Source organism: Barbus barbus (assembly GCF_936440315.1).
Source record: "Barbus barbus genome assembly, chromosome: 17".
In the NCBI taxonomy this organism is placed as follows: Eukaryota; Metazoa; Chordata; class Actinopteri; order Cypriniformes; family Cyprinidae; genus Barbus; species Barbus barbus.
The window spans coordinates 14,496,661-14,518,565 of NC_136745.1; the positions used below are offsets into that span (position 1 = coordinate 14,496,661).

Here is a 21,905-nt window from a genome sequence, read left to right on the forward strand (position 1 = left end):
AACGCGCGCCACACAACTCCTGCGCAGCAGGCGGCGCAACAAAGAAACAAGCGTTGGTTCAACGTTTAACGTATTGGTCACGTCAGCACGCTTTAAACGTCATCGCGTTTTGTTAGGGCTCGGCGAGGTAAGATGGCGGCGCCAGAAGAACAGGAATTATCTCAGGCTCAAACTGAAAAACTCCTTCAGTTTCAGGTAACAACTAGATGCCTGGTTAACACATACTGATTGGATCTTTTATAGACTCAATTTTCAGAAAAATAGTGTTCGCAGTGTCCAGCTCAGCTGCTTTAAGTATAAATGACCACTGACCAGTCAGCGAGCTAACTGCCGTAAAGATCGTTAGTTTTTACTCCACCGAGACCAGCTTCAGTTTATCTAATGAATGCATATTTAATCTGAATAATATCCTTTTGGTTTATGCCCATATAAAGACTTTCTCCTGGATACAAGTGTCTTTTGTTTTAGTTGAAATGGCAGCTGTCAGTTAGGTAGCGAGACATTGGTCAGAAAACCTAGAGAGCTGCGTAAGTTACCTAGACAGCACATTTGGTCAAAGTAAAGTGCGCCAATGATGTCCAAAGTGCTCTCTAGTTAGGCAGCATTCTAGGTTTTTTGACGGCCAGAGGGGGGAGAACTAGTCGTCTGGAACAGTACGTAAAAGGCCAACTAGATGGACAGTGTACTAGGTTTTAAGACCGTGCTAATCTGCCTCCAGTCTGGCAATACTTGGTACATTTAGGGGATTTGTTTAAAGTCTTGTTTTAAACTGGTTGCAACAATCATTGGAGAAGTTTACTTGTTCCTCATCTAACGTTACTCCTGAGTCGTAGAGTAATGCATATATAAATGCTCTTGAATGATGACTGATCTCGAAAACACTCATTTAATAAAGAATTTTATAAACACACTGCCACCCAAATGTTTCATTCATTAGCAAAACTTGACACATTTTATAAACGTATGTCATGCAGCAGGATATTGTTTTGTTTAACTTATGATAATAGATTTCAACATGTTTCTTTTGTTTGCAAATAATGTGAGATCTGTCCTTATTCAGGACCTGACAGGCCTGGAGTCAATGGACCAATGTCGGCGCACATTAGAACAACACAATTGGAACATTGAGGTGAGAGCTGGTAAACTAAATGAATTGATCCTTTCATTCTTTTGTATTAGGAACCTTATCATAATTATTGGAATTAATTGGAATCGTTTTACAGGCCGCAGTACAAGACAGACTAAATGAGCAAGAAGGAGTTCCGAGTGTCTTCAACCCGCCGCCCGTCAGACCGTTACAGGTCAACACAACAGACCACAGAGTGTATAGCTATATTGTCTCAAGGCCACAGCCTAGAGTAAGAGGTTTTTATGTTATGTGTTCTGTTTTTTCCTTCATTCACAGTGCTCATTTTTTTGTACTCGGTGTTTTCAAGCACATTTATATCTAGCTGTGGTAAATACGAAAATGCCAAGGAAAGGTTCTGGTTTCAAACTGGTATGACATGCAGACAGTTTAGGGTAATACCCTAGTAAATAAAGCGGCACTATGACAAACATTGCAACATGGTCCTCTATAAATATGAAATAAACTGCATATATAAATATTTTTTTTCTGTTTTATAGGGCTTATTAGGTTGGAGTTACTACTTGATAATGCTTCCCTTCAGGTTTACGTATTATACACTTCTGGACATATTCAGGTATTAAAGCACTTAATATAATATAGACTCGTATTATTTCACACCACAGTAGTAACTAGTACTTGTATTGAGGTTTTTTTCTTCTCTCAAATTCTTTAGATTCGCCCTGAGATTCATTCGACCGGATCCAAGGGGTCGTGTCACAGATCCTGTTGGAGATGTCATGTCCTTTATTCATAGTTTTGAGGAGAAATATGGTCGATCGCATCCTGTAGTCTACCAGGGAACATATAGTCAGGTATGTTAATATAGAAAAGATTAAGTACATTTAACTTTTCATGTATTTGACCTATTCATCAGACAGACACCTGAAGACTGAAACCTCTTGTGTTAAGTTGATCAAAAATTGTTCTTAAGGTGTATCTATTGAACTTTTTTTTTTTTCTTCTAGGCTCTGAATGATGCCAAACGAGAACTTCGCTACTTGTTAGTGTATCTTCATGGAGATGATCACCAGGATACAGATGAGTTCTGCAGGTAGGTTTTAAGTTGGGATGTTCTCCTATATACACATTCACATCTGGCAAGCTTCTGATCTCATAACCAGAGCTCTTGTCTGTTTCTCAGAACCACATTATGTTCAGAAGAGGTACTGACCTTCATTAACGCAAGGATGTTGTTTTGGGCATGTTCCACCAGCAAGCCAGAGGGTTACAGAGGTAACTAGTTTGACATCAACTTCACTTCCTAGTTTCTGATTAATCCCTTTCTGAATGTTGTTGTGGTGTCGTCATTATCTCACAAGATGTGGTTTGAGCTGATTATCTTGTCTTTATGTTGTGTGTTCAGTCTCTCAGGCCCTGCGTGAGAACACCTATCCCTTCCTGGCTATGATCATGCTGAAGGACCGCAAAATGACAGTTGTTGGGAGACTGGAGGGGCTGATCCAGCCAGAGGATCTTATCAACCAGCTGACCTTCATCATGGAGGCAAACCAGACATATCTCATGTCAGAAAGGCTAGAGAGGTGAGATTACGTAGTTTGCTTTCTGAAGAATTGAAACTCACCCTGAAGTGTGAAGGGCATTTAATTATAACATAAAAATAAACTATTTTATATATAATTTATTATAATTGATTGATAGTATTAATTATAGGATGTTTTGGTTCTGCTTCTATCTATCTATCTATCTATCTATCCAACTCCAGGGAGGAGAGGAATCAGACGCAGGTACTGAGGCAGCAGCAAGATGAAGCTTACCTGGCATCCCTACGTGCAGACCAGGAAAAAGACAGAAAGAAAAGAGAAGAACAAGAGCAGAAACGTCAAGAAGAGGAGAAGGAGCGCCAGAGCATCCTTGCCGAAGAGAGGAGACGAAGAGTAAGTGACATTATGTTAAGAAAAATTAATTTAGAAATACATTTGACAATTACCATTGCTGTCAGTCGTTTAAATGACATTGAATTACAAGATATAAGTAGTTAAAGGGATAGGTCACCCAAAAATGAAAATTCTGTCAGTAATTACTCACGCTCATGTCGTTCCAAACCAGACCTTTGTTCATCTTCGGAACACAAATTAAGATATTTTTGATACATTCCGTGAGCTCTCTGACCCTCCATAGACCACAAGGCTCAGAAACGTAGCAAGGAGATCAGTAAAATAAACCACGTGACATCAGTGGTTCAACCGTAACTTTACGAAGCTACGAGTATACTTTTTTGCGCAACATGATTACATAGATTATTTTAATGATCTCCTTGCTACATTTCTGAGCCTTGATCGTGTAAGGACCCTTGCTGTCTATGGGACGGAAAGCATCAAAAATATCTTAATTTGTGTTCCGAAGATGAACAAAGGTCTTACAGGTTTGGAACGACATGAGGGTGAGTAATTAATGACAGAATTTTCATTTTTGGGTGAACTATCCCTTTAAATCTTTAAAGTAACTGATCACAGTAAAATACAATTGAATTGAAATTAAATCACAAATTTGACGACAGTGAAAAAAAAAAAGTATATACTGTCTCTAATTTAAAATCTTCAGTCTCTTTCTTTGCATATAACAAGTAATTGTTCATGATGCCCATCAGTTGACTAATTTCTGACATCTGTAGCTATGACTAATCACATTTAATGACTTTCTAATGATTGTGTAATTACAGACACTGGAAGAAGAGAAGGAGCGCAAGTCTGAGTGTCTTCCTCCTGAGCCGCACCTGGATGACCCAGACAGTGTCAAAATAGTGTTCAAATTGCCCAACGATACTCGCGTGGAGCGGAGGTTCCTCTTCAGCCAGCCATTGACGGTAAACACCCTTCATCTGCTTTCTTTTTTTTTTTTTTCTCGTTTGTGCAGTGTGGAGTACCATAACAGTATGATATCAGTGTCTGTGGTTAAAGATAAGAAAACAGGCTCAGCAGACACTTTATTTTCAGGGTTTTGATGACAATGTTTGGGGAAAAAGAACAAGGCGTAGTTTTTATTGTATTACATGATACCTAATATTAAAACTTTTTGAACTGAAAACCAGTGTCTAAAACGTCATTTCGCCCCTTTTTAGGTAATACACGACTTCCTGTTTTCATTGAAAGAGACCCCTGAGAAATTCCAAATAGTAACGAATTTCCCACGCCGGGTCCTGCCTTGCCTGCCGACGGAAGAGCGGCCCAATCCCCCCACGCTGATGGAGGCTGGTCTGAGCCGGTCAGAAGTCCTCTTTGTGCAGGATCTCACAGACGATTGACATTTAGCTAACCCCCTGCTCACCACTCAAGTCCCGCCTCCCCTCCAGTTTGTTCTTCTGTTTGATGGCCTGGACGAGGGGTCACTGAGATAAACCTTTTACCGAATTTAAAAAGAAAAAAAAATAACCCATCCTTCCCTGCAGTGAAGTTTTGTTCCGTAAACTGAGTGCAAGGTGAACGGCCCTGTAAATATATGACCTAGATATTTAAGGACAAGCCTGGAAGCCACGGCAGTTATCTATTTCTTTTCTTTTTTTTAATGCAAATCAAAGTCGACCATATAATGTATCTCATCTAACGACCAAAAGAGGGTTGTCGGCAAAGGATCCGATGGGCTGCTTGCGGTTCAAGTGAATTCAAACAAGAAAACTAAAGGCCACAGCTTTTCCATGTGGCTTTGTCTATATAGAGTATAGTGCAAGTCTGCCCATAGTGTGCCTGTGGTATTACATAGATGCCTATGTCGCCTGTCGTCCATCTGATGGGTCTGGTCATGTAAAGATGTAATTTTCCAATTCTAAATTAAACATTTTAAAATGTTGTTGTGGTTTGACTAACAATGTTTTGGTTCAAGCTTGATCAACATTTACATTGCAGCCTGCTGCACAAACCTGAAGTCATGACCATTTCAATATTTTTGTAGGTATGTGGAAAAAATATGGTGCTAAATAATGACTTAAAACATTCATTGTAAAATTGTATAAAGTAATTGGAGAGGCAGTAACCCATATTAACTTGTTTTACAGCATTAAGTCTGTTTGAATGTGAGTTTGAAATATTAGTATGAATCTCATAAAGCTGGTCAGAAGATAGGGTCACATTTCACTAAATCAAAATACAGTCCAATTAAGATCTTTTTTTTTTTTTTTTTTTTTTTGCATCGTGACTTTCACATTATTTGAATGGAGAAAAAATGTATTTATATGCCACGGTAGTATGTTATACTACCTTTATTCTGATTGTTATGAATAAATCATGTCCACACTGGTTGACTTATATTACTGTATAATAGAAATGAACATTGAGAATATGAATTGATAAATATTTAAAATACAAAAATCCTAAATAGGGATGCATCGATATTCTAGCCAATATGGTAACATCTTTATGACCAATAAATGGTTGATATTTTAAATCTATACTTTTAAATATACATGTTTTTTGTATGATAGAGGTGAATCTAGGCCACATTATGCATGATAATATTGTATGAATGTTCATTTTGAAATCTGCTATAGAAAACGTACACAGAGACACAACCAATGAATTTGAATTATTATTTTGGTAATGTTCCAGGGAGTTGTGTGTGATCTGAAACCATTTACTGCACATTTCAAAGCAACTTTGATTAAAGTTACAATTTTTCCAAGGAGCAAAATAAATATTTTTTTGCTCTCACAAATAACATTTTTCGCAGTAATTTATGGTTGTCCTAGATCATACTAGGAACAGACATAAAAAAAAAATAATAATTTCCAATTTCTTCCTAAAACAAATTTAACAACAAGAGGCAGATATTGACCTATAACTGATATGGTGGAAATATATTGTGCATCCCTGGGTCTAAATTTTTATGAGTAATTTTTTATACAAAACATATTATAGAACTTGCTCAGAGTAGTGCAATATTCAATGTTTTGACAGGAATGAAAACGAGGCTATGAATGACAAATGCAGTGCGTTCAATGGTTTGTCCTGTTATTTAACAAAGTAACGATGGTTCAGATGATGAAACTAAAAAAAAAAAATCAGTAGACAAGAACTCAGTAAAACAATTCTGAAAGATGTATACAGTATGTGCCATTGTAAAGACAGCCTTGTTTACATCCACATTAAATTCAATATGCCATCTAATCTGATCAAGGTTTATTGCTTTTGATTAAATGACCTGAACCTTCTTTATGAGATTCACCTTTTAACTCTTTTGAGAGACAGAAACCTTCAGACAAGTAACTGAACTGCAACACATCTGTATTGTGCAATACGTTTAAAGCAGTGATTACTTTAGTCGGTGTAGTATGAGTATACATCACACATTTATTAGTGAACAACCCTCTCCAATCAGCCACAATTAAAAAAAATATGATTGCACTACTCAGTAAAGCAGAACTAGCAACTTTCATTTAAAAAAAGTACAAATCTTAAAAATTTCAATCAGTATACAGATGTATTTATAATACACTATAACTAGTTATATGTTAAATGCTACAAACAATGATTCCAATGGAATGAAAAAATTATAGCATTAAGAACCATTTCCTATATATAATATATATATTAGCTTTTTTATTTCTTTTTTTTTTTAATTGTTTTTTTTTTTTTTTTCAAATACAAACATGGCAAAAATGAGGTAACTGTAAATGTGCAAGTACCAAAGCAAAATATCTTCCTAATACAGAACACATGCCCCTGGCCCTGTTGTTGGCTGGGTAGTCTGGAGTTCAGGCAATGACTGACCCCTAAAGGCCAGGAGGAGAATAGAACAGTAAACAATCCACTATCCCACCACAGCAAGAAATCATTGGTAAACAATCAGTGGCGTCTATGGAGCAATCAACAAATCACAAATCCTAAAGTATTTAGCTGCTTATTGGAACACAATTTTCCACCACACAAGCTGTGAGATTATTTATTAGTTGAATCACAGAAAGACTACAAGATTCTATTTATCATCATAACTCATAGGTTTGTTTTTTTTTTCTTTCTTTTTAGTAATTCAATACAGTTAACACTGAGGTTTTCAAGGAATTGGTTATTATGAAAAATTCCTTTATAAATTTAAATAAGGATATATTAGAAATAGCCCACAGCCGGTTACCCCAAGCAAAAGTGCTTGCGTGTATATCAACAACTTATTTTTAAACCATAACAGTTACAGATGCTCAAGGTAGAGAGAACCGTACAACAGGTACATATATTTCTGACCGTTTTAGTGAATGAGTGATAATGCCATGTTTTTTAACCCACACAACACCTCCTACTACTTCGATTTAAGGCAGATGTATTGAATCTGATCACTCGAGCAGTAAAATAATAGTATCCTTTAAAACGGTCTACCTGCACATACAAGTAAAGCTAAATAGTCTTCTTTTTTTCTGTTTGTTTTCTTAATTGAAACCCCTGTTGATAATGTCATTAACTGTTTCTGACCACCGTGAGGGTACTAGTAGCACTGCATGCTGTATGAATAGAGACCCATAACAAACTATTGCATTCTCTTATGTGAATGTAGCATTACACCTAAATATAGAATATCTAGCACCTTTTTACTATATGGCTTTCCATTATCTAGATTCCAGGCAAGTGTGTCAGTAACTGAGGCAACAATAGAAGCACAAATGTGGTGAGGAGCCTATCAAATCACATTTTTCCACTTCAAAAAGCCACAGTCTTCCCACTGGCATCAAGCTTAACATTGTTATTTTAAACGTCCTATATTATTAGTCTTTAATTTTTTCTTTTGCAAGTACAAGCACAATAAAATCTTGTAGTCATTCGGTTCTATTACAAATGTGTGCAGTACAATGCATGGCAGTTATCAGCTGAGCAGAAAGTCCCCTACACCCAGAACCCAAAGCCAACTAGATCTACCTAAAAACCAGTTGGGACCTGGTTAGACATGCATGCATATTGTGCACAATTAAATACTTGCCCACCCCTGTCTAGACATCTTTCACTGAAAATACAGATTTCATTTTTGACTTTTTTTCCTTTTTTTTTTAATCCTTAAATCATGCAAACAATGTAAGAATAGTCTTGGAAGTGGTCTAGGTTCCCAGTGTGCACCGTGGCACGTTTTTCAACGGGATTACAACCTTTATGTGTGGTTCAAGTACAAGAACACGGAAAAACGCAACGGCTGGAAAACACGTTCGAGTAGCATACGGTAATGATCGGCTGCAGTGACGAAAAGCCTATTCTCACTCGATACAACATGTCATTTTTTTTTCTTTGCATGCCAGTCTTATAATGGAATAATATTCACCACAATTTATAAAAGGAATATTAGTTCAGTTGATTACATTTAAAATATGCATGGCCTGAGGAAAACAACCCAGAATACCCAAATATATCTCAATGGCGTCAATCCCATTTGAAATGGACTGTTTTCCTTTATTTTTCAATTACAGAGAGGCCCTGAGTGATTTTTTTTTTCCATTATACTCAAAATATATGCCAGTGAACAGATATGTATACATAGATTACTTATCAAAAGTGTGGATTAAATTCAATGGCTTATTTTAAAACCTGGCACGCAAACACAAGATACTCACATTCTCTTAAGAGAGTCCCTTTACCCGAGAAAGCCAGTGTGTCTATTGAGTTACAATGACTATTCAGTGGCCAAATGACTCATGAATATATATTTAAAAGTCCTATAATTAAAGTACTTAGGGAACCAAAAAAAACAAATAGTTCATAGTTTTCACCCGAACAACGTTCAGGTTTGTTTTTGGAATCGAGTGAACCACGAGTTAAGCGTTTTACAGTGCATTTTTTCCTTTAAGCGACCCTAACGCTCCATCTCTGCCGTTTCGAACCCTATCCGGGATCTTTGTGGAACGACTACAGTCAACTGGCACACAGGAGAGGGCGTAACTAGAAATACAGAGGGTTTCAACATTCTTTTGTCTTAAAAAAAAGACGATAATTTGCAAACTTTCACACCAAGGCTATGCATACAATGTTTTTTTTTTCTTTCACATCACTTTTCACTGTGAACATGGCCTGAGACCTGACAACGGGAGGCAAACTAAAACGCGCTAAAGATGTTTTAGTATTCCAAGCGAATCCTTCAATAATTCTCGCAAAAGAAAAAATAAATAACACCACTTAAAAAACAAACGCATACTTTTAAAAAAGGAACTGACAAAGGATGTCTGAAGATTAGTAACAGGTTTGTGCTTGTCAAGGTCTTGAGAAGGCAGAGCTAAAATCTTGTAGAGTATATTGATTATTTGGCTCACGAATAAGGAAAAACAAAATGCCTAGTCCTCCAAAATCAGGTCAAACGTTGCGTTCACTTCACACACTCATTGCACGTATTGCTTTCCGCAAAGTGTTCCACCCTTTCTCAAAAAGTCATTCTGGACAGGCAAATGCAAGCTCCTCAGCCTCCGGAAGGGAGAATAGCAGGACGGAGGCCGTCCGACGTTCCTCTTGTGGCTGAAATGTGGTGGATCTTGTTAATTCAAATATTGCTAGTCTAAAAGAACAGTCCGCGCGAGGTCCGTGAGATGTTCTCCTGGATCTAGCTGAGTGTGAGGGAGCAGAATGAAGAGGGCCAGTCCAGAATCGATGGGGGTTGTGCAGTGCAGCCAGGTGGGAGCTGGCAGAGGCAGTGTGCTGTCCTCGTCCCTGTGTTCTCATTGGCCAGTCCAATTGGCCTCGCCAGCAAACAGCAAAAGTGAAAAAACGCCACAGCTTCCTCAATGTCTCTACGACTGTGGTGAAAGCCCACCGGGAGTTTTCCCGATGGATTCCCGGCTGTCGTTTCGCAGTCCTTTTTGTCTACTTTTCCCTCTTTAACCTTAGGCCTTGGAACTCTGAACCACTGAAAGTCACACCTTCACAACAGCATTCGCAGATAAAAGAGAATCGGGATTAAGATATTCAAATGATCAATACATTATTGCAAAACATAGATTATTAACAAGTCCCTCAGCCCGTCACTTATACAGACATGCATCTATGATGGTCGTTCACCGGCGGAGCGGCCACGTCCTACAGACTCGTCTGATTGCACAATAAAGCCAAAAACCACCATCATCCAGGCCCACTCCCACAGTCCTAACGATGCTAAAGCACGATTTTAATTATCTGTGATCAAACAACTAGAGAATATTCAACTGTGTAAACGAATATGCCAACACAACACGTATTACAGGTTATCTTTGGAATCTGCGAAACAAGGGCAGGGTAATGAAAAAGAAAGATGAACCCCCCCCCCCCCAAAAAAAATAACCCGGTCACAATTCCAGAACTCCGAAGTGGCTATAGGTGGCAGTAGCTTTCATGGAACTCGCACAAAGACACACAGCAGAGGTCAAACAGGTTCCGTACAAATTCCGAGATTGCTTATTGTAGAGGTGGGGTTGGGAGCGGGGTAGATTTGCGTTTGGCTGGAGATCAGGTGTCCCCACTCACAGAACACACTCAAGGATTTGTGCTGTTTTCCAGTGAAGGACAAAAACCTGAACTCATTCCACATCGCGGTGAACTTCAGACGCGTCGGCTCGACAGATTGGACAGGTGCGATTGGTCTGCAAGACATGTTACGGATTAATTTCTACAAGCCAGAGATGTTTCCATACATTATTGAGGATCTATACATCACCTGCCTATGCAATTAAAGACAGCATAATAATCTTGAGCACCAAATCAGTATATTAGATTGATTTCTGAAAGATCATTGACACTGAAGACTGGAGGAATGATGCTGAAAATTAAATCACAGGAATAAAATAAGTTTAAAATATATTAAAATAGAAAGCTGTTGTTTAAAATTGTAATAATATTTCACAATATGAGACCCTGGATATGTATACACCATCCGAAAGCTGAATAAATAAGCTTTCCATTGATGTATGGTTTGTTAGGATAGGACAATATTTGGATGAGATGAAACTATTTGAAAATCTGGAATCTGAGGGTGCAAAAAAATAACAAATACTGAGAAAATCACCTTTAAATTTGTTCAAATGTTCTTTGAAAACTTTCTTTCAAAAGTTCTTTGCAATGCATATTAATAATCAAATTAAGTTTTGATATATTTATGGTGGGAAATTTACAAAATATCTTCATGTAACATGATTTTTACTTGAAGGGGTCATATGATGCGATTTCTTGTTTTCCTTTTCTTTAGTGTGTTATGTAGCTGTTTGTGCTTGTATAAGATCTGCAGAGTTACAAAGCTCAAAAGTCTCCCACAAAAGGATTTATTCTATCTAAAAGAAAAGTCTAATCCAGCCCGGGCTAAAACGCCTCATTCTAACACGCCCCCACATGTCTACGTCACGATGTGGAAATATTTGCATAATGCCGCCCAAATGTGCACACAAAGAAAGGCGGCGTAGTTTCAGTAACTGCAGTAGTGTTGATGCAGCCATGTCAGGGAGACGCTGTATGTTTCTATTTGAAAGCAAAAGCACTTTATTTGGCCTTCCGAAAGAAGATGCAATTAGGACTCATTGGTTAAGATTTGTTTACAACAGAACAGCACAACCCAGATGTTCGAATTTGTGCAACGTATTTTATGGACAACAGTTTCGTTAACCTAGGAGAGTACAAGGCTGGCTGTGCACAAAGGCTATTTAAAAAAAAAAAAAAATTGTCACTTTGCTATGAATCAGCGACTGTAAGTATGTTTTGTTATTAGCTTAAGTATTTGCTATTGACTGTTCAAATGCGGAGTGTTTGGCCAATCACAGTGCACTGGGTCAGCTGGCCAATCAGAGCAGACTGTGCTTGTCGGAAGGAGGGGCTTTGTAGAAAACAACGCGTTTGAGAAAGACGGGGCATAGAGGAACTGCAATAATGTACAGTATTTGACAAATAATGTGTTTTTTGAACATTAAAGCATGTCAACATATTCTGTTACACCAAATACACAAAATAATGATCTTTAAAAATAGCATCATATGACCCTTTAATATCCTAAAGATTTTTGGCATAAAAGGAAAATTGATCATTTTGACCCATACAAATTTGTTGGCTATTGCTACAAATATAGCCGTGCAACTAATGACTGGTTTTGTGGTCCAGGGACACATATTATTGTTTTTACTGTATTTTTGATTAAATAAATGCATCACTGATTAGCATAAGAGACATCCCTGTAAAATGTTAAAAATCATACTGATTTCATGCTTTTAAACAATAGTCTACATAAGCATTTTGTAGACCGTAAGCCACTTAAAAACCTATATCAGTCGAACACTAATATTTACAGGGTTTCGCCGTTAGTTATTGCAGATTTTGTGCATCAATACAGCATTCTTACCTTTAACCACTTGTCCACACATTTTGCATGAAATTCGTGGTTGCAGGGTAATACTCGAAGTAGCTGCCTTGACTCAAAATCACTAAAGCATACAACGCACCTGTAAAAAAATTAAATATAATGCATCATCAATACCAAGTCACAATTAAACCTTCAAGATTATATAACCCAGGGCACATAGAACAGAGAACACTTACAGAGTCTGTTCAGATTGGTGGTTTTCTAAATTGAACCTGTAGGATGGAAGTTGCTCTATATCAGCTTTCGTTAGTCCTCGAGGTTTCGCTTCTCCGAGTCTCTCAGCAAGGTTTAATAACGCCTGAGAGAAAAATCACAGGTGTTCAAAATTCTTCACCCAAACCGTAACAAGATAATGACATTATCTCTGTTCCAAAATTAGCTTTAATTCTATAAAGTAACTTGCTAATTCTATAAAGCTAACCTTTTTCAACTTTGTTGCATCACTGCACATGCCCACAGAGTCCCTCTTATTGAAAACAAATGACTTTTAGTTGCAAATATGTGTGTATAAACGTTAGAAGTTAGTTAGCTGCAGACAGTAGACGGTGAGGCGGTACACTAGGTTTTGGAACAGGCATTACGTGAAAACCCTCAAAGGCTTATTTTTGACAAGTCAGGTTATATAAACAGTAGGGCAACTCCATCACCCACCCTGGGAAGGATTTTCTATTTACCTCATAGTTCTCCATCTCCACATCATCTACATCCAAGTCCAGACTGATAGCAGGACCCACAGCAGTTGGAGGCACAGGAAGCATTGAGCTGTTTCACAGATCACAAACACATAAATCGTTAAAATACACACCTTTTCTGTCGTTACTGAAAAAATATATAAAATCATAACCGTCCAATGTCCATTATTAGAATATGAAACATTCACATTGCAAAATTCATTTGATTAGTATTATAAAGAGTAAAAGAGACTCTCACAGGAAGTATGGTAAGAAGCCAGGGTAGTAGGGTGGTGGAGGGGGTGGGGGAGGCAGAGGCTGCTGTAATCGGTACCTCTGTCCAGTTATACGCCTCGGCAGCATGTGCGGATATGGCTAAGGAAACAGACAACAACACGAGGAAAACCTTTTGAATTACTATTATTCATTTAGCAAATCTCTTCCAAATCTACTTTGGCAGGATTTCTACTACAAGAACAATCCCCCTGCAGCAACCTGAGACTAAAGATGAAGTGTGCAAAATACACTCCCTTATTCCTGTTTACTATGCAAAGTGGACCAGAAATAAGCCACCTGTGGGTCGATTTCCTGAAAAGAATAAAACTGTGGCTATTTTTGCAATTGATTAATATTATCCAATAAGATGACCAAACGTCCTCCTTTTCCCGGACATGTCCTGGCTGGGATTTCTAATTTGCCTAAAACGTATGGGTTTTGGCTTTGTTTTCCTATTGTTTTCATGCTTAATGACTCAAAAGTAGTTTGACCAATAGCATGCAGGCACTGTACATAATCAATCAATCGTGGCATGTAAGCAGGTGGGATCTACAGAGAGAACGGTCAAAGCAATGCAAATATGCGTACATATAACGTATGAGCACTGTAGAGAGCATTTCAGTCAGAAAACAAAGCAAAAACAGGCCAATTTAGGCAATTTAGAAAAAAGGGAAAATTAAGATGTATTATCCAATAGCCTGTGGATTTTAAATAACATCAATAGAAAGGCTAAGTAGGTTAATTGTTGACCAAACTAGGCGCAGTCTTTCAACCTGTTCTGACTCGAGTTGTGCTGCATATTCTGATAAAAATTAATTAACTGATAAAAATTGCCATTACCTGTTTATGCAAATGCTGCTCTTTTTAATCAGTAACATATCATTTTTTACTTGATTACAGTGATTTATATGCTTTGTTGACATTTAAAAGCAAAGACATCTTACCACTCCGTAGGGTAGCTCTTGATGGAGGGGCTCCTGGGGGAGGTACTGGAGGGGGACGGAGGGGGTCATTGCTGGTGGATGGTGGGCTGGAGGATAAGAGAATGTTCCTAACGGATTCTGGTCTCCTCGCAGATCCACTTCATTCTCCACCCTCTGCAGAGGCTGAACACACAAGTATAAAAGTCATACTTCTAGCATACGATTACGACTATTAATACCATAAAATCATGTGCTATTTTAGAAAGAATTCATTTAGTCGCAGCAGTATTTAACACTGTTTTTTCATTATTATTTATTAAGATTACAATCAGTTGTGGGGACTAATCTGTTACTCATGACTAATTGTTTTCTCTAGATTGTAATGGGACTGCTTTACTAATAACACTGTCTGAACTGTAATCACATTACACATATTACTGTAGTACACTACACTCAACACTGGGAAAAATAAACTGGCTCATCTAATTACATGGATGTATGGTTTCAAATCTTGTTTTTAACTAAAGTATGACAATGTGAAAATTATAAAGAAAAAGCCTGTCTTTGGTTTGCACCTGTCAGGTTAGAAACTCATCTAATTATAAAAAAATCAAAAGAGTGAAGAATCAAAACTGAATTGACATTAACTGTTTTATATAAAAGAACAGCACTACTACTAAATCGTTTTTTTATGTTGAATTACCACCAAAAGAAACTAATCGCTACATTTGTTTTATTAAAAGCACTCTTTCTACGTAAATGTTTCTTGTGAGGAATTTCCAGTAAAAATAATTGTTTCACTACATTTACAGTTTAATATAAAATTACTCAAAGAGGATTTTGGTCATGCCACCCACCTATGCAGTAAACATAACTTATGTGAAATGCACAAAATATTTTTTTTCCGTAATTTAAAAATAATAATAACAATAATAATAATTATATATATTTTCATATTTTAATAATGGTGAAAAATGTCATATATATATATATATATATATACACACAAAATATTACAGACATTTTTCACCATAATTTGCATAAAAAAGAACATTCAGTAGCATTGATAGATTTTATGATCTGCACTCACCATGCGCGGGTGCTGGGGCTGTATGGGGACAAACTGGTTGAGTGGCGGCAGATGAGGAGGCTGGTGGGGTGGCACTGGTGGACTAGGGTGCAGGATAAAATGCTCACTGGAGATCAATGGTGGAAATGCCTGATAGGACACAGGCAGGTGCTGCATGGTGCAGGCCTGAATGAGCTGTAGACAGAGAAATAACAGACAACAAAGCGTCACTAACACCATAGACACATTCATGAAGAAAGTGTATGGGCATTTGAATATTGAATTGTTGTGCAATTTAAGAAATGACTGTTAATACTGGGAAAGCACACTCTGAAGTAAAGCACATCTAACCTTTTCACTGTTCTGCACTATTTAGGAATCTGCTAAACCATTTCAAAAGCATGGGGAAAACTTTGAAAAAGTCATATATTTTTCTTTTGTTTTATTTTGTTTCATGTTTTTTTGTATAAAAAAATAATATAATGGGAATTATAAAAGCAATAATCAAAATAATAATAATAACTATATATTTATACAACTTCATTATTAAGCATATATAATGCAAAGATGACTGAAAATACATATAGCCCTATTATATAGCCCTGCGCAATTTAAGACAATTTCAACTGTACATCACTGTGGCCACAAAAAAAATACAGGTGGGTATGTTGACACAAATGCAATGACTTGAGCAGATGGTACAATTAGCAGAAAGTACACCTTCGCTGTCCATGTCAAAGATAGAATACCCCAGACACTTGCAGTGGCAATACAAACAAAAACTAAGGGGGGTTGCACATTGCCCCTTGAAAGTTGCATCATAAAAAGGTCATTACACATTCTAGAGACACAGGAAAAGCCTACAGGAAAATCAAAAAGTGAAATGTAGCCGTTTACCAATGCCTAATGTGTAAGCATGAGAGGGACGTACAGAACAGCACTCATAATAGAGTATCTTTGGCTAAGAGGACAGGTGGGCATAATGGCTGCCTGAGACACACATACATCGGCTAAAGTAAAGCTGGAGCGATGGGACATGTTAGGTGTGCTCTACACAAACTTCACTGACATTCCAGCTCTTCCTTTTCAAACTCACTGGAGGAGGAAGGCAGCAGAGCAGAGAGAGCTGTCCGCTGAACATTACCGAGCATGCTGGGAGCTGCTGAGCATTGCAGGCTGGGATAGGTTGCCCGGTGTGGATGGGAAAACCATGGGTCGTCACCGTGGTAACTGTGTAAGATATCGGAACTGATCCTTGATGCATCTTGAAGGACAACACAAAAATTCAGGTTATTTGTTAAAAAAATATATATATTCATAATTACAGTCTACACAAAGCACTTTCACATCAAAGCCCGAGTAATACAATTATGAATATGCCAGTGGCCTCAAACTACCAGCTTATGCTTAAATCTGGTTCATGAATCAACTTTCATGCTCTGCATCTTGGTTTAAGGTCCGGTCCGACAGTTCTCTTTATGCTTTTTTTTTTATTTTTTCTAAATGTATTTTTATTTATTTATTTATTAAAAGGCCTAGAATGCAAATTGTCCAAATGTAGCCCAACTAACAAATGAAAAATCTGTCAAAATTTACATTTATATTTATTAATATATATTAAAATATTTTTTTGTTTGTTTTTTTACCATTTCTAATTTTTTTAGGCCTGAAACACAAATATAAAAACCCAGTTGTAGCTTAAGTAACAATGGAAACATCTGTCAAAAAGTTTTTATATAGTTTAATTTTTTTTTTCATACATTCTTAATTTATATTTATTGAAGGCCTGAAACACAAACATAAAAGCCCAAATATACTGTTTTTAACAATAAAAATCTGTCAAAATTATTTTATAGTTTATATACATTTAAACTGATATTTATTATACTTTGTACAATTATTTTATACATATTATAGGACTAAAATGCAAATACAAATGGCCAATAGCTGTAATACAAGTAACAGGCCTAAGTAACAAACAACAACAACAAAAAAGTCCAAAAGGTTTTATTCATTTTTTACAAATGTACTATATTCATTCAAGGCCTGAAATTAAAGTATAAATGCCCACTTGTTGCCTAAGAAACAGCACAAAAAAAATTTAGATTGAATTGTTATTTTAGTTTATAGGCCTTCTGATATTACTTTTATTACTGATATTTATTTTTATATACTTCTTAAACATAGTGAACATCAAATAGTGCATTATATAAGGAACAAGAAATTAATGTTTCTAATGGACAACAACACCTAGATGGAAATGTGTGTTTGAGACCCCTGTTCTAAATGAAAGACTGCTGAACTAATACCTGTTCGTGAAGATCCACCATGATGGAGCTCTGTTGGGGAGGTTGTGTGGCAGTATGCAGCATGCGTGGAGGTGCCGTTGTGTGGCTATATTGCCTGGACTCATCTAAAGGAATCTGCTGATGCTGGGAGAAGACAGGGTGGTGGAAGTTCTCATCCTGATGTAGGGAAGTGTGCACAGCAGGTCTATCTCGCTGTCCCCACTGACGTCGTACTGGAGGACTAGGACATAAACACACACAGATAGTAAGTACATACTTGGAATATGTTTTTTATGAACTCAAAATGATGGCGGCCACCTCACCTTCTCCTGAGGTGCAGAGGGGTGATGCAAGGCTCCCCGACGACCCTCCTCTGGTTTAAGGGGGCTGTTGATGGCCGCCTACTCACTGCTACTTCCCATGGTCGCATTTGTGACGTCGTACGAACGAGTCACACCTGCCTGGGGTGGGGGGACCAGAAGTGCAAGAGGCACTTGTGTCTAACAGCCTCAGATTGTCGGAACTCTGTTTGAAACACAAGAAATATGGGTTTTGTGAATTGAATGGTGATTTGAGAAAATCAGCAGAACCCTTTGTAGACATTACATGTGCATTTTGTGTTAGATTTACTTAATATTACCATAGTTCTGTCATTCACCCTCATGTCATTTCAAACCTGTATGATTTTATTTTTTTGTTTGTTTGTTTTCAATGCTTCTCTGAACCATGCATAGTAACCATGTCTGTCAAGCTCCATGAAGAACACCATTAAATTAGCCCTCCTAACTTCAGACAGAGGAACAGGCTTAACATTTTATTTATTATTACTGAAGTCTTTTACACCTGCCATATTTAAATTCTAATATAGCACTTTCAAATCGGTTATACATCATTTAACATTAGTAACAATCACAGGCTTTCAGAACATGAGGCAAATTAGTTTTCACTTACATGCAGGGGAACCTGGTTCGAAGCCCAATCTCACATACAATTATTGTTTTGTTTTTTTTAGTAAACAAAACTGGAACTGACTTTGACAGCCAGTGATCAACGTGTTGCATTGGGGGAAAAAACTGCAATATATTTTGTTCACAGATCCTTTTGTTCTAGCCAGCATCACAAGCAAAAGCATGTCAAATGATGTTTGAATACAAATCTTTAATGAAAATGACTTTCAGTTCGTTTTTCTCCAAGGTGCTTTTTGGAGCTTGTCAGCTGTGGTCACTATATGTGTTGTAAAGAAGAAGAAAAAAAGAAGTATTTGCATTCTTCAAATTTTCTCCTTTTGTAGACAACTACAAATTAACAGCACACAAGCACATTTCTGGTGAATTATTCCTTAAAAATTACCATGAGCTTAAAATGTGGAAAGACCAGTACTACTTTCAATGGAAAGAAAGAAAAAAAATAAAAGAAAAAAAATTACACACACACACACACACACATACATACAGGTAATTTTCCAAGAAATTAAGACAAAATATGCCAATAATTGCCTCAACATGCTGTAGTGTATTAATTTATGAATTGTGATATTTCATTAGGCGTACTCTTTGAATTACAAGTAGACTGGGGGAAGCTTAAAATACACAAAACCAGACTTTTCAGGGCACAAACATTGAAATGCATCGGAATTAATAACACAATATATATTTCAAATACATTTTATTCCAGTTCTTTTCAAAATCAGTGGAGTGTGCATTAATTCACTCAAGCACGTCTAAACTTCTCATCGTGCTACGCATGGCATTCAAATGTGTAAAATTAAAAAAATACCAACAAATCTTCACAAACTGTAAGCGTAAACCGTGTTTAATGGAAAGACTGAGCTGATTTGCCACAAAGAGGGGGGAGCTGTAACTTCAACAACAAAAGCGTGGAGGGCCATGTGCTCCCACACAGACAAAGCAATAACAAAGGAGTGCCACCAAACCTCGCCTTTCTCACTTTATCAAAAATAATCACTCGAAAGGGCTTGTAGGCATGATTTAAACACTATTCATGCTTCAAATATGGACCGTGCACATTTCCCATGAATAAAACACTTAGAAGTGTCATTGTGGCCCAGCAATGGACATCAACAATAGCACAAAGAAGTCGCGAGGCCGAAGTTTTACAGGAGCTCGCGCAAACATCCGCAGTTGCCCTCGTGCTCTTTAAACAGGTTCTCAATGCTACACGGAGGTTGTACATTGCATACAAATGATTAAACAAATCGCATGCACTTTCCATGCCCTTGGTTGCTATCGCTAGCATACAGACCGAGCAGATGAAGCCCCAAACAGGAAATGCAGGGATGCACCCCTGACAAAAGAAACCTGGTGTAGCTTTAACGCCACATCTAGACAGTCTGCACGTCATGAATGCAAACTTCCGAATACCAAGAGTGTTCTCGTTTTTATTTCATGTGCAATATGACAGCTTTGTGTCCAGTAAGCAAAGTATGATCGCACTAACCGAGCTTACTTGTTTTAATGGCGCTCGAGTTTCCAACTCGTCCACGCGCTGCTTTTTGACAAATAAAACGATGCAGGATGTGTCGTTTGGTGATTTTACAGACTAATCCAGAAGAAATCGTCCAGGAAAACTAGCAGACGGTCATGGTTAACACAGAGGTATCGTCCGTTTCCTAGTTCACGTCCACGAGCTTGAGTTTGTTGCTGTTGATCTTCAGCATAGAAAGAAAAAAAGCATATTCCTCTGCCGCCTAACATCGGATAGCTTAGCTCCAACAAACTTGTTATAGCGTGCACTTGTTGTTTCCTTTATTATTATGTCCGATGCATTCAAACTGGTTTTGATCTGTGACATGGGTGCAGTTCAATATTGTTGTGTGCCTGTAGTCACGCCTTCTTCCTCTAAAAACTATCACGCAAGACACAGACAGCCAGTCACTTTTTAGGTGCTGACGTTTAGTCGAATCGCTCCAAACTGATCCCAACTTTATGGATGTTTTCACACTTCCTCTTTACTAAAAACAAGCAGAGACCCCTTTAAGTGGTCCAAAAAGTGAAGTGATTCAAAAAGGTACCTAGTTCTTGCATTCACGCTCGTTGTGGTTCACTTTAGCTGCAGTCCATTAACAATTTACATTGTTTAAAAAAAAAAAAAAAAACTTAAAAATTGTTGTAATATAATATTTAAAATGATTATTACTGAAAACAATTACTTAGTTGTGTTTAACACCGCTTATTAAAAACAAATTGCACAGGCCAGAGGTTCATGTAACTGTTTTTTTAATAGAACATATGGATTTATGGATCTTTCACATCAAAATATATTACATATACTTTTATTTTCTGTAGCTTAAAAGAATACAATTAATGCAATAAAACAATGATATAAAAAATGGCAAATTTTCACAAATTCAATCATAAAAGCATCATAATATATTATATATTTAGTCTTCTATAGTTTAAAAGAACAAAATGAATGTATTAACACAAAATGATTAAATATATATTTAGTGGCAAATTTCAGCAAATTCAGTCATATATATATATACACACACATATACATATATTATATTATATGTATGTCATAGTTTAGTAACTCTCATGCAAATGTGAAGCCAGAAGTGTTTTTTGTTCCCGGTGGATTACTTTCTCCTTTTGGAGCATTCAAATATGTGTCAAAATCCATGCTTATCGCTAGATCGCAAAAAACAAAAGTTTGAAAACACTATAAAAGGGTTCATTTCAGCTCCCAAAAGGGTTTTGCAATCCAACAGATGAAGTCAGATCATTTGTGTTGTGCAGAAGTCAAAACATTAAACATAAGCATAGCAGGCAGAGCATGTTATCGGTGATGATTTATTATGCCACTGACATTCATTTTGAGGTTGCATGAGTAGTCCCAGATAAAGGGGATGATGTTTGTCACAAGGGATAGGCCTATGTTGCAGTTATCAAACAAGGGTGATGCAACAGTCACGTTGTACATTATAATTCAGCAATTTAATTCCTTTAACACAACACAATTCACAATGTAAATATAATCTTAAAACAGTTCAAACAGCATCTTGAACAATTAAACTAATACTTAAAAAGAACAAATAAATAAGAACAAGTCATTGCAAGTGGAAGTCCTTTTCTCCACTTCCTGAACTTCTGATTACCCACAATGATAACTTATATGGACTCTTAAATGTTTTCTTCTGTAAAAATTGACCATCTCCTATATGTTTCATAGCTTTTATAAATGGAATCAAGAAAGCGTAAACTGCAACATGCAAACGACTATATTATATTTTCTACATGTAGC

At 37.1% G+C, this 21,905-nt stretch overlaps 2 protein-coding genes across 8 annotated transcripts; one reads left to right on the plus strand and one right to left on the minus strand.

The window, feature by feature from the left end:
- Positions 1-110: 110 nt before the first annotated feature.
- Positions 111-6,123, plus strand: LOC306883402 (FAS-associated factor 2-like). The gene is made up of 11 exons (XM_079438628.1): positions 111-195; positions 1,061-1,129; positions 1,224-1,358; positions 1,627-1,703; positions 1,803-1,941; positions 2,095-2,180; positions 2,271-2,362; positions 2,493-2,670; positions 2,853-3,024; positions 3,810-3,953; positions 4,209-6,123. Exons 1-11 carry the CDS (start codon positions 133-135, stop codon positions 4,389-4,391), a joined length of 1,338 nt encoding a protein of 445 aa, XP_079294754.1. The 5' UTR covers positions 111-132; the 3' UTR covers positions 4,392-6,123.
- Positions 6,124-7,007: 884 nt separating this feature from the next.
- LOC306883401 (RING finger protein 44-like) lies at positions 7,008-20,502 on the minus strand. Of its 7 annotated transcripts, none has more exons than XM_079438625.1 (12): positions 20,109-20,502; positions 17,966-18,167; positions 17,664-17,883; positions 16,499-16,618; positions 15,376-15,549; positions 14,307-14,468; positions 13,346-13,461; positions 13,090-13,177; positions 12,837-12,881; positions 12,592-12,713; positions 12,395-12,494; positions 7,103-10,655 (listed from the first exon to the last, which is right to left on the minus strand). In XM_079438625.1, the coding sequence occupies exons 2-12, from the start codon at positions 18,070-18,072 to the stop codon at positions 10,593-10,595; spliced, it is 1,317 nt and encodes a 438-aa protein (XP_079294751.1). In that variant the 5' UTR covers positions 18,073-18,167; positions 20,109-20,502; the 3' UTR covers positions 7,103-10,592. The 7 variants fall into 7 exon arrangements, with proteins under 7 accessions (XP_079294753.1, XP_079294751.1, XP_079294747.1 ...); XM_079438621.1 differs by having other exon boundaries at positions 16,451-16,618; XM_079438626.1 differs by having other exon boundaries at positions 20,100-20,477.
- Positions 20,503-21,905: the final 1,403 nt, after the last annotated feature.

Bases quoted from the DNA above. Each gene is read 5' to 3' on its own strand.
- LOC306883402 (XM_079438628.1), top strand. From the start codon at position 133: ATGGCGGCGCCAGAAGAACAGGAATTATCTCAGGCTCAAACTGAAAAA. The intron at 1,130-1,223 runs GTGAGAGCTGGT...ATCGTTTTACAG, and splicing joins AACACAATTGGAACATTGAG to GCCGCAGTACAAGACAGACT. The intron at 1,704-1,802 runs GTATTAAAGCAC...CAAATTCTTTAG, and splicing joins ACACTTCTGGACATATTCAG to ATTCGCCCTGAGATTCATTC.
- LOC306883401 (XM_079438621.1), bottom strand. From the start codon at position 18,072: ATGCGACCATGGGAAGTAGCAGTGAGTAGGCGGCCATCAACAGCCCCC. The intron at 12,714-12,836 runs GTTAGCTTTATA...TTTTTCTCTCAG, and splicing joins ATGCAACAAAGTTGAAAAAG to GCGTTATTAAACCTTGCTGA. The intron at 12,495-12,591 runs GTAAGTGTTCTC...ATTTTTTTACAG, and splicing joins CACCAATCTGAACAGACTCT to GTGCGTTGTATGCTTTAGTG.